This window comes from Haliotis cracherodii, unplaced genomic scaffold (genome assembly GCF_022045235.1).
Source record: "Haliotis cracherodii isolate W230 unplaced genomic scaffold, xgHalCrac1.p SCAF_22, whole genome shotgun sequence".
Classification (NCBI taxonomy): Eukaryota; Metazoa; Mollusca; class Gastropoda; order Lepetellida; family Haliotidae; genus Haliotis; species Haliotis cracherodii.
In genome coordinates this window covers 9,624,126-9,637,649 of record NW_027266278.1, presented here as the reverse complement: position 1 = coordinate 9,637,649, position 13,524 = coordinate 9,624,126, and the positions used below count along the sequence as shown (strand labels likewise).

The 13,524-nt window shown below is 41.6% G+C and overlaps 1 protein-coding gene across 1 annotated transcript; it reads right to left on the bottom strand.

Moving 5' to 3' along the window:
- Nucleotides 1–7,951: 7,951 nt before the first annotated feature.
- On the bottom strand, nt 7,952–12,993 carry LOC139471256 (uncharacterized). The gene is made up of 2 exons (XM_071253552.1): nt 12,843–12,993; nt 7,952–9,284 (listed from the first exon to the last, which is right to left on the bottom strand). The coding sequence occupies exons 1-2, from the start codon at nt 12,881–12,883 to the stop codon at nt 8,309–8,311; spliced, it is 1,017 nt and encodes a 338-aa protein (XP_071109653.1). The 5' UTR covers nt 12,884–12,993; the 3' UTR covers nt 7,952–8,308.
- Between the last annotated feature and the right edge of the window lie 531 nt (nt 12,994–13,524).

Below are 13,524 nucleotides of genomic sequence, written 5' to 3'. Positions count from 1 at the left end.
TGTATAATGGTTGGTTGGCTGGTTTGTTGTGTAACGCCGCACTCAGCAATATTCCAGCTATATGATGGCGGTCTGTAAATAATCGAGTCTGGACTAGACAATCCAGTGATTAATATCATAAGCATCGATCCACGCAATTGGGATCGATGACATGCATAAAAAAGTCAGCGAGCCTGACCACCCGATCCCGTTAGTCGTCTCTTACGTTAATTGTATAATCTATTGTATTTGTATGTGTAGATACGTACTGTGTAATTAGTAGTTTCAGAGTGGAGGTTAGTGTGTAGGTTAGTGGATAGTATTAGTGGTGTCTTAGTATTAGTAGTAGAGAGTGGGGGGTAGTATAAGGAGTGCGGTATGTTAGATGTAGTGTAATAGTAGCATTAGTATTAGTTCAGTATTAGTACAGGAGAAGTCATAGGATTAAAAATTAGGTGAGGTGAGGTGAAATTGGGTTTAACGTCGCTTCCAAGATTATTGCACTTATATAGCGACGTGCATGCACGTGTATGTATGTGTGTGTGTGTGTGTGTGTGTGTGTGTGTGTGTGTGTGTGTGTGTGGCTGCTTGTGCTAGTCCGGACTGATGCCGATTTATAGCGCTAGCTCACTGAGATACCATGCCGCAGTTTAACATGAATACCCCACTGACACACAGTATACTGACTACGAGCCGACCAGTCCTTGTTTTAGCCCCTTAATGCCGAGCGCCAGACAGGGTAACAACAAGTACCATCTTATAACGTCTTTTGGTATGACGCGGCCGGGGATCGAACCCCGAACCTTCCGCTCTCCGGGCGGACGCTCTACCACTAGACCACTAAAAATTAGAAGTGGGTATTATGTAAATTTTATTTTGTTTTTGTTCATTTTCATTTTGTAATAAACTTTTCTTTAACTATCTGTGGGATTCTTTCATTTATACTTCCACCTGTGTGACAACTGACTTGTACGTGAGGTGCTCGACAGTTTGCACTGACAAGAAACATGATACTGACTTTCTGACGATGGTTTGCCGGGAGGAAAAGTATGAGTGAGTTCGCGTAACCCCAAGGGACGCATCTCTGCACAGCAAATTGCGGCGCCTAAGACGACTGGGCGACCCGTGCCCCCAGGAAAAGTTTGATGCCTTGTGTTACTCGATGTTTGTCTCGTGGACAGTGGCTAGGTTAAATGGCTTCTTTCAGGCCTCAGATACGCCAGCTGGGCAATGGACTCGTTTAATTGAAGATAACAGCTCAAATCTCTTAGCAGGAGATATGACGGTGTGACAGACGTACGTAAGTACAACCAACCTACCTAAAACTTCACGTCTACATTTTTTCATTCGTTGATATTCTACACATTAAAACATATTCCAATTTGTATTTTGAGAGGTTTCCGAGGTAGTAATATTGAAATCAAGATTTAGACAAAGAATAACATTATTCTAAAAATATAGCCAAGTTAAAAATAAATCTAATCATTCATGAACAAATAAAGTTGTCTTTTTATCTGATAAATGAACCAGAATAGATGTTATCTACGTTGTGTTGTCAGTACAAATATGTTAGGCATGACATATATTTTTCGGAGTACACTTCAAACAGATATTGGGACGGTTGGATAACCGAGCGGTCAAAGCGTTCGCTCGTCACGCCGTAGGCCCGGGGTTTGATTCCCAACATAGGTGCAATGTGTGAAACCTTCTAATGTCATGATATTTTTGGAATATTGCTTTAAAAAAACATACAAACTCATTCGCTTTAAAGGTATTAAACTTGGTTATTCCCACCAAAAAGGCCTTTTAAATTATTATTATTATTATTATTATTATTATTATTATTATTATTATTATTATTATTATTATATCATCATCATCATCATCATCATCATCAAACGACTCTTGCTTCAAAGTTACAACATTCAAGGCCAGGGTAAAGCTTTCAAAACGTTTCATGGTACACATGTGGACCCATCAGTGACCGATTTGACTCGGGGCTATATGGCTAGACAAACCAGTGATTGATATTATGAGCATCATCCAATGCCGTCGGGGATTTCCCGAGATTGGAAGGTCGGTGGTTCGATCCCTGGCCGCGTCATACCAATAACCAACCAAACTGATGCTACACAATCCACCGAGTTTGCCGAGTTTGCCCACCCAACCCAACTTGTGTCGCCTTTTCACTACGAGCGATGCTGAGCTCGATAAGAACGCAAAAGTCATATAACAGTTTCACAAATAATGGCGTTACAAAACTTTCAATCTCATTAAAATCATATCTTAGTTCTCGCTATCGCTAAACAAAGATCTGAGGACATCCCATTACGGGTCACGTCAGAACGACCTTTCATCCGACCAACCAGAGCGTCGCTTACCAGATCATGAAAAAGACAATCGGAATGTGTTTTCTAATCATGCAACCACGAAATATTTAACACGGGGTAGGGGCGGTCGGGTAGCCTGGTGGTTAAAACATTCGCTCGTCACGCCAAAGACTCGGGTTCGATTCCCGACATGGGTACAATGTGTGAAGCCCATTTCTGGTGTCCCCCGCCGTGATATTGCTGGAATATTGCTAAAAGCGGCGTAAAACCATACTCACTCACTCACTAACACGGGGTATTCCGGACGACAGTTACGGTTTTTTTTTATTATATCCATACAATCTAGGCCATCTAAAAGTCATTCCAGAATGTTCTTCTTATCAGTCTTAAAAATTTTAATCGAGAACACGTCAAAATATGTTTCGAAGCGTAGTTGCCAGTTTGAAACTAGTGTCGTAAAGCTCGAGAAAGCTGCCTTCTGATTGGCTAATGTCGATTTCTTGTCAGTCAAAATTCGCGAGAGGTCGTTCTGACGTGACCCGGAATGGGATGTACTCAGATCTTTGTTTAGCGGAAGCGAAAACTAAGATCTGATTTTAATGAGATTCCAAAACTTTATACGTATATCTTACTTCGGGTGGAAAGAATTTGATTTCACACATGTTATCGTACACTGATAAGTAATATAGACTTGCATGTTAGAAAATGGATTAGTGACCAACTCGTGTTATTCCGGGACAAGCCGAATAGCGACTCGTGCCCCTCTCGTGGCCATTTTTGCAACCGGGTTCCGTCTTTGCGCAAACGGGCATACCTAAAACAATTGTCAACTCGTTGTGTAATGGTTCACGCATATTTCCCCGTATATTATATATATTTTAGATACAACTTAAAGCAGATCTGGACATGCGGACTTATACAGTATGTTTGAACACATTTAACTGTCTCTTAGGTATATTTTTAGATGCAAGACACATGTAAAATCAAATATTATTTTCTGAGGGATTTTTTAACAAAGAACTTAAAATCATACGCGCATTCTGATTGGTTTGTCGTATTGTCGCACATAACACTAATCGATAGAGTGGCGAGTCTTCCTGCAGGTTACGGAAAGGGGCGAGTGGTGACGAATGTAGAAAATCATGACGTTATATTTTCCGTAGTGTTCGTGACTATTCGTGTCATCACGGAACAAGCCGCATGACGACTCGGATCCATACGTTACCACTCGCCTTATTCCGATAAACCGACTGCCTTCTTGTGCATACAGGTTACGGAAAGGAGCGATAAGGGACGAATTTCGTAGGTGCGGCCTACTCTGGAAAGGTCAAAATCCTTATATAAAATCTTATCTAATCTTGAGGTTAAACCTGCTTGGGAAGCAATGTTGCAGGTCCATAAATGCTCACAGTAGTTCTTGAAATAGAACGGTGTATTTCATAATATGACCAACTCTTACAGTGTCATCTGAACCCTGAACCCTGGGGGGGCACGCCAGAAACCTTCATCACTTCGGGCTTTCCTCCCACATTAAGCTGACACGCCGTGATATAACAGGAATAATGTTAAAAGCGGCGTTAAACCCAACACACTAACTCACTCACTCACTCACTCACTGAACCCTGGGGTCAAAAAGAGGACGTCTTCACAATGCCTCATAATATTATATTCCCCAGGAAGCGGAGAATGAAAATCACACTGATCCATTGACTGGGGTAATAATGTAGCTCTTTGAAGATGCTTTTGAGTGTGAGTGAGTTGGGTTTAACGCCGCTTTTAACAGTATTCCAGTTATATCGCGGAGTGTCAGCTTAATGTGGGAGGAAAGCCCGAAATGATGCAGGTCTCAGACGTTTACCACTTCGGTGAAACCCAAGAGCACGGGTATGGTGCTGACAAACCTAGAAACATAATCGGGGCGAACCGGGATTCGAACCAACAATCATAGGTTTCTGGCATGCCCAAGGGACGCAACTCTGCACAGCGAATCGCGGCGCCTTAGACGACTGGGCCACCCGTGCCCCCCTTTTGAGTGTGAATGTGGCGTAGTATATTATCATTATTGATGAGTTGTGTCAGTTTATTTGTATTTTGATAACATTAAACTGTTTGGCGCGACTTTTAGTAATATGCCAGTCATATGACGGGCGGTGACCCCAAAAATGAGCTTCACGCATTGTAATTATGGTAGCAATCATATACGTGTCTTCATAGCCTTGCTCCAAGGCTGCACTGAATGATAAGTCCATGTGTGTACAGATATTATATCCTTAAAATAGGCAAGTCTAGATAAGCGGACGGTACAGGATGCCAGTATTTTATGGGGGCCACTTGTTCTTATTATTTATATAATCTTTAAATTATGAGGTAAATTAATATTTTTCCCTTTGAGATTTGTGCAAGTCTAATGTCTTCAGTGTGACGTGAGGCTACTCCACCAACCGCCCCCTTTGACGTTTCACACAGCCTTCGCCGTGGCCGAGTGTCTGCCCGGCGACGCGGAAGGTCAGTGGTTCTGTCGTTAAAAGACGATAAAATATGCGCTCGACTTTAAGGATAAAACAAAGACTTGGAGTCGGCATGATGTGTCTGAAATGGGTATTCGTGTTAAACTGCTGCGTGGTATCTCAGAGGGCTACAACTTTGAAACCTGCTAAAGTCTGCACAAGTACCAGCAGCGTGGTACGTCCAGAACATATAACACGTCACGAGGACATTATAAATCGAGATGGCATAATATGACACGATGACAAAATACGTCAAGAGTACATGGTGCGTCACGAGTACATGATAAGAGGGCATGAACCGTCAAGAGTGAGTGAGTTAAAATTTGAAATTTAAAGTCGCATCGGCATTATTTCAGCCACATAGCGACATTAACGTCAAGAGGACACAACAGGTCATGGGACACGATTCATCTAGAAGCCATTATACGTCACGAAGACACAATACGTCAAGAGGACATAATACGTCAAGAGGACATGATACGTCACGAAGACACATTACGTCAAGAGGACAAATTGCGCGACGAGGACATAATACGTCAAGGGGACATGATACGTCACGTAGACACAATACGTTAAGAGGACATAATACCTCACAAGGACATAATACGTCAAGAGGACATGATACGCCACAAAGGTACAATACGTCAAAAGGACATATGCGTCACGAGGACATAATACGTCAATAGAACATGATACGTGTCGAGGAAACAATACGTGGCGAGAACATAACAAGGACCTAACAAGGACATAATACGTCAATAGAACATGCTACGTGACGAGGACACAATACGCCAAGAGGACATGATACGTGACGGGGACATAATACGTCAAGAGGACGTGATACGCCATGGGGACATGAGACGTTACGAGGGCACAATACGTTATGAGGACATGATACGTCATGAGGAAACAATACGTTATGAGGACAAGATACGTCACGAGGAAACAATAAATCACGAAGATATAATACGTCGAGGACACAATACGTCAAGAAGACATGATACGTCACGAGGACAAAAAACGTCAAAAGTACATGATACGTCATGATGACGTACTTCCACGGGACGTACACAGACGTCCAAAATAGTACATGTTCGTCAAATTACGAAGAGTTTCGTGTATTATATAATAAATGAAATTAAATGGTTATATGCATGATATTATTCAATGATACACGCCCTTAACACCAGACAGCAAGACTCCAGCTAATTGACGGCAGCCTGTAAATAATTTGGAGTTTGGACAAACGAGTGACAGAAAGAATGAGCAACCGTCCACGCCCATTGGGACACGGTGACATGCAACTGACCAAGCCACCGAGCATGACCAGTAGACCCATTTAGATGACCATTACGACAAGCATAAGCTACTGGGGACCTATTCTACACTAGAATCTCCACGCGTATAAACTCGTAAAGATGGGTAGAATAGGTCTTCAGCAACCCATGTTTGCCTTAAAAGGCGACTAGGCTTGTCGTAAGAGTCGACAAACGGGATCGGGTGGTCAGGTGACTTGGTTGATGCAGGTCATCGATCCCAATTGTGTGGCCGCGTCTTACCAAACGACGTTAAAGGTGGTACTTGTTGTTAGCCTGTCTGGTGCTCGGCATTAAGGGGCTAAAACAAGGACTGGTCGGCTCGGAGTCAGTATACTGTGTCTGAGTGGGGAATTCATGTTAAACTGAGGCATGGTATCTCAGTGTATTAGCACTATAAATCAGCATCAGCCCTGACTAGTACAAGCAGCCACACACACAGACACACACATACACGTGCATGCACGTCGCTATATAAGTGCAATAATCTTGGACGCGACGTTAAACCCCATTTCACCTCAATTGTGTGGATCGATGCTTATGATGTCAATCACTGGATTGTCTGATCCAGACTCGATTATTTACAAACCGCCGTCATATAAGTGGAATATTGCGGCCTTAGTGCTGCGTTAAACAACAAATAAACCAAACCAAACCACGCGTGTTTAGATCATAGAAATATTAAATAATCTCCGTAAAGCGAACACTAACTTGAAGTGAGACAATCTTGTGGCGTTCGCATTACGTATGTTGCATACGTTGCCATGGAAACAAAGAGTCTCAGGTCGTGTTTCTGCACACTCGAAATTCATTTATCTGGAAGGTTTGAAACCGTTTATTGAATATTAATGCTACTTTGTGAATATATATCAATTGTTCTAAGGTTTATCAATATCGATTTGTTTAATGTCAATAAGATTTAAGATTACTAATAATATCGATTTCGATAATAGTGAATTTCACCTCTTTGTACATATAAAGTATATGCAACACAAATATCGATTTGTTTAATGTAAATAAGAATTAAGATTACTATCAATATCGAAAAGAAAAGTGCATCTATTGACATAATGAGCATCGATCCACGCTATTGGGATACGATTACATGCGTCAACCAAGTCAGCGAGCCTGACTACCCGATCCCGTTAGTCCCCTTTTACAGCAAGCATGGGTTGCTGAAGATCTTCTCTACTCCCGATCTTCACGGGTACCATGTCAATGAACGAACGTGTAAACACTGCGACATGAGGGATGTTGGTGATGAATTCTATTACATTTTTCTGTCCTTTTAGAAACACCAACGGAAAATATGCGTTCAAATTTCATAGGTTAAAAACCAAAATATGCTTAAATTTAAATAACTCTTTAATTCCAAACAAAATATCGATATAAAAGCAATCTGTACATTCGGTTATGTCATCATGAAAACTAAAATCTTCCACGTAAAACATCCCGCCATCTTAAGTATATACTGTTTGTAAATTTGTACCTCGTATGCCGATTATCCCGGCCTGAGTGTAAATAAAGTTTAGCTCTGTTCTAATAAATAACGATTGCAATAGTATTGTATACTACAGTTTGAATAAATATTGATTATCAATAGAATGGCTTGCCATAGAAATGTCTTCTGTGTCGACTTCTGAAGATAAAACTGAAACATGGAAATGACCACTTCGAGTCGCGTGATTATTTGGAGAATTTCTAAATAAATATATATATATATATATATATATAGAGAGAGAGAGAGAGAGAGAGAGAGAGAGAGAGAGAGAGAGAGAGAAAAAAGAGAGAGAGAGAGAAAGAAAGAAAGGGAGATATATATATACATAAGGTTTATGTAACACAGCTGTATACACATAAGGTCTTCATACCAAAGGCCTATACACACAAGGCATATTAACACAGGCCTTTTGACACAAAGCCTATGCAACATAGGCATATACACTTAAGGTCTATATAACATAGCTGTAAACACACAAGGTCTATTTAACAGAGGCCCATACACATCTATGTAACACAGACCTTTAGACGCAAGGCCTATAGTTTACACATAAGGCCTATATGACAAAGGCCTATATTATATTTTCAAAGCACATGTCCAGCATGGTCAGAAAACAATTTTTTTGTAATTGTTATGTTGTTGTTTTTTCAGTCAATTCTGGAACAAATTTCATGTCTAATAGAAGCTGGTATTCTCATTCCAAACAGGTTCCCAAGAAGGCCCGTTCGGTTCACCGTCGTCAAAGTCGTACTCCATCACACCAGACAACAACTTCGCCTCCTTTGTGGTAGCAACTTCCGGAAGACTGTCGCCGATCGGAGACTTAATTTCACGATGATTGAAAGGATCGCACTTGTCAAAAATGTTGATTCCTTGAGATGGCCAGTGTGATGTCATCATCATATGTTTGTAAGCTCTGAGTTTTGAGGGAACATCATCGGCCCGAGCCCACTTGGCCGGCGTCATGCACACGAACACCACAAAGCGCCATCTGTCGGAATTGGGGCGGCCTTTCTCCGGTCTGCAGTTGTCATGCACTGTCCGAGAATCCCAAAGGACCATCCCTCCTTTCGGAACAGGAACCTTTGTGGTAACGCAGCCCTTTCCTCGGAACCAAGATTTGTCGTCTTCATTTAATCTATAATAATCGATTCTGTTGCTCTTCCTGGCGGAGTCCTCGAATTCTTCAAAGAAAGCGTTGAAATATTTATGCGATCCCGACAAAACCCTAAAGCAAAAGTCAGTTTCGGTCGCCTCCTCCAAATACAGAGCGCCTTGGTAACCATGGAGACCAATTCTTTCTGCCGGTTGGTCAACGTGTAACCATGCTTTCCCGGTATCATAAATTCCGAATTTTTCAGTTTCCGGTGGGAAAGATATGGCTACACCGTCAAAGCTTGTTAGGAGCTTCTCAGTCTCCCAGACTTTAGCAAAAACTGGTTTGGCTTTAAAGCGGCAGTTCCAGGTGTTTTCGAAATGACCAATATCATATCCCTGAACGACTGAGTGCAGGTGAGATGGCCCATCATCCTCCTCGAACTGGCACAGCCAATCACGGTACTGGGATATGTACACGTCACAGTCCTGCGCACTGCAAACATCCGGTATCACGGCATACCCTTTCTCCTCAAGATCTTTCATAACTGAGTCTCTGGTGATGAAGACAAAAATGAAATGTGTTACTGTCAAGACCAAACAAATGCAAGAGTCATCAACCGTATATAATGAGATATATGTAAATAATGTATTGCTCTTTCAAATTTGGCTCATTCGCGTTAGTCGGTCAGTCTTGTCCGGTTTGGTTGTCGCTATATCCCGGCCTATTTAATTACCAACATGACAAGGATTGAGGTGAGCTGGGTGTCACTACAAGGCTTTTTGTAACCCTATCCCTTCTTTCAGGGTAGAGACCGCCTCCGTGGTCCAGTGGTAGAGCGTCCGCCCGGAGAGCGGAGGGCCTGGGGTTCGATCCCCGGCCGCGTCATACCTAAAGACGTTAAAAGATGGTACTCGTTGTTACGCTGTCTGGCGCTCGGCATTAAGGGGCTAAAACAAGGACTGGTCGGCTCGGAGTCAGTATACTGTGTCTGAGTTGGGTATCCATGTTAAACTGCGGCATGGTATCTCAGTCTGCTAGCACTATAAATCGGCATCAGTCCGGACTAATACAAGCAGCCACACACACACACACGACGCTAAATAAGTGCAATAATCTTGGACGCGACGTTAAACCCCATTTCACCTCACCTCACCTTTCAGGGTAGAGAGCCTCAGTGTCTTTAGCGTCGACTAAACGTGGGAGACACGAGCATCCATCTCGTGACCTGGGTGGCTGGTTGTCATTGCTTGAGTACTTGCTGCTAACTTCTCAATGTCGCAGTATTGTATATCGGATAAAGTTTTTTTTAAATGCACGAATATAGCCTATCCAAAAGAATTATGACGCCGTGGCGTTACTTTAGTTAGATAAGTGTAGATTTATGCACCTCAAGTGACTTCGTCCTATTATTTTGAGCGTATGTATTGTAGCTTGTTATCTCCCTTGGTCTGCAGACCATGTACTCGTATCTAATCTGGGAATTGATATATAAAGATCAACAAGGATATAATAATGATTAAATAACATGTTTAATAACCAAACCAACGCAGAACCAATCAGATCACATACGAATGTGTTTTTCTCAATATTTCTTCAAACAATATTAGACTAGATGGCAGTGGTATATTATTTTTTATTTTAAGAAGAAGTTTATTCGGTATCAAAGGCCGCATGGCCAATAATTCGAATTCGAGTCAACGTGGGAATTCCGGGTTACAAATGGTCAACAGCAACCTAAAATGGTCGTACGAGGCATCTTAGTGTATTGAGGTTAACTTAAGCACATGGGTAGGTTGGACAACTGTTATACTATCTCAATAGAATATGTATGATACATTATACAGGCAGATTTCTTTACAACTCGTAAAGATTCGGCTTAGAATAGGTCTTCAGCAACCCATGTTTGCCGTAAAAGGCGACTATGCTTGTTGTAAGAGGCGACTAACGGGATTGGGTGGTCAGAGTAGCTTTATAGTTTTTGTTGCTATCAGTTGATTTAATGTTGCTCGTTATGGATACTGGTAATAGAAGCTTGGGATGTAGAGCTTTCTGTTTTCCATGTAAAATGGACAAACTAAAAGGAAATGGTATTCATCTTCAATTGTATTATGATTCCATTTCTTGCACTTAAGTAAATCAGTATTTGCTTTGTCATTGTATCGAAAGTGTTGAATACCCAACAGGGCTCAAACATCGAAATTTATATAATATGCCGATGAGATCTTTGTTTGGACATAACTCCATAATATTTCTCTGGTTTGAGTACATACTTATATGTAGAAATATGGTTTAGAAATGATGAAGAAATAATTTTAGCATGCCAATTCTGAATCTCTATGTCTACATCTTTGCTTAAAACATCGATAAACTTTGAAATGCTGCCACGCTCCTTTTCGATCCAAACATACGTAAATCCGGGTTCTTATAGCAGAACACGAACATGCGTTACCCAGTTGTGGCTGCCGTTTTCATCCTGTGATGTCAGAACATGCTATCGGGTATCCATATACTACAGCCTGCACTAATACTTTATACAACGACTAAAATAATTAACACATAACATTTTTACTTTAAGATAATTTTCATAGCAACTTTTGGTTGTTTTAACATACTTAACCAAAAACAGCCGGACTGAGACATGACTCGAGGATACAAAATTATACACATCATGATTTGTCTTATGTGGCCTTCTACAAGCTGTTAATGTGTCGGTGAGGATAAGTGCACCCCTGTGTGTGTGTTTGTGTGTGTGTGTGTGGGGGGGGGGGGGGGGGGGGGGGGGGGGGTGTACGTGTGTGCGTGTGTGTGTGTGTATGTGTGTGTGGGTATAATGTACGTATGCTGTGTGTGTGTGTGTGTGCGTGCGTGTGTGCGTGTGTGCGTGTACTTGTGCGTGTGTGCGTGGTATGGTGTGGGGTGGGTGTGTGGGTGTCTACGTGTTTGTGTATGATTGTGTGCGTGACTTTATAAGTAATTTGGCGTGTGTGTGTGTGTGTGCGTGTGCGTGCGAGCGTGCGTGCGTGTTCATAACCTAACCCTAATTTTGTAACTTTGTAACAACACATACAGTGAGAGCTTTCTAGTATCTTACCGCTTCATTTTTCCATCTATATGACGACAGTCTGTAAAACACCGAGTCAAGACAAACCAACCATCCACATCGTCAGGGTGCGATGACGCGCACTCAACCAAATCACTGAGCCTGACCACCCAATACACAAAGACGCCTTGTACGACCATTTTGGGTTGCTGTGGACCATTCCCAGGTTGACTCGAATTCGAATTATATGTCGTGTTATCCAGACTTTGAGACAACATTTTGTAACATTGATATGTGTATCTATCAGGCATCATTCTAAGTAGCTTAAACCCGATACTTAATTACCCTTAATTGGCTGGCTACAAAAATTCTAGTATTACTACGGCCTGTTTCACCAAGGATTGCCTTATTTGAGGTAAACTTACCAACACCTAGAAAACATTTGAAATATGAAGTGTGAACTTTTTCAATTGCAGCGTAATACTTAGCACCCCATATTTCAGAACCATACAAAAGTATAGGCATAATTTTGCCTTCAAAAATAGTACATGCTGTGAAAAAAGATACACGACTATTGTTCCTGAATAAATTATAAAGAGGCATAATGGCTTTCGACGCCTGAGAACAGCATTCGGGTAGATCACGACCTGTCATCTTGATGACGGAGGAAAACAAGAAGTGATGAAGGTCTTAAACAGTAACTACTCGGCATGAGCTTATATGTGTAACAGTCAGTGTGTAAAATCAGTATTAGAGTTTTTAGTCCCTTTGCAAAATAAGTCAAATATGCAGGCGTTTTGTAAATTGCTGAAGTCAATAATACCCGATTATCAGTTAACACTGACTAAATGAATGTACAGTAAACTACGGTTATAACGAACACGCTTATAACGAACTGACGGATATAACGAACTTACTTTTTAGTCCCGACTATTTGCTGTGGTTATGCTGTATATATGCTTATAACGAACTACGGTTATAACGAACTAAAAAAAGTAGTCCCTTTGAGTTCGTTATAACCGTAGTTTACTGTAACATAGAAATGCAGTTGTGCTTGAATATAAGCTCACCTGTCAAAACACGAAAGTCCAGGTACGTCACGTTTCGCCATGATTAATGTGTCGTCTGCTCGCACGAGAACGCAAAGTGTCGTCTGCTCGTTGAGTCCATCCGTTTTATACAGATACGAAACCTCTAGACTGTTCTGTATTTATCGTGGAGGGTTGTTGCACAAGCCGCCGACATCTCACGAGAGCAGGTGATAAAGATAGCCATTCTTGATCCGATTTGTTGTGTTCGAGCGATTGTTTTGATGGTTGTTCGGTAGCTACCATGTTCTTGACGCAATATTTGAGCTCTCCGGTCTACCGTTAGGTTCAAAACTAGTTTAAACAACCATCTTGAGTGGTACAGATGGTATGTACAACACATTGTTAGATTGCATTAACCAGATAGGCGCATAATTTAGTAAGAAACGAATATAAAAAGACAAATAAGTGTATGACCTCGACCCCGTTCCACTGAGTGATCGTAGTGCTAAGACGATTGCAACTGCCATAGGTTTGTTTGTTTGGTGTTTTACGCCGCACCCCATAATCGACAAGCGGCGGTCTGTAAATAATCGAGTCTGGGCCAGACATTCCAGTGATTGCTAGCATGAGCATCGATCTACGAATCTGGGATACGGTGACATGCATCAATCAAGTCAGTAAGCCTGACTACACGATCCCGTCCGTCGTTTCTTACGACAAG

Bases quoted from the DNA above. Each gene is read 5' to 3' on its own strand.
- LOC139471256 (XM_071253552.1), bottom strand. From the start codon at position 12,883: ATGGCGAAACGTGACGTACCTGGACTTTCGTGTTTTGACAG. The intron at 9,285-12,842 runs GTGAGCTTATAT...CTTCATCACCAG, and splicing joins GGACTTTCGTGTTTTGACAG to AGACTCAGTTATGAAAGATC.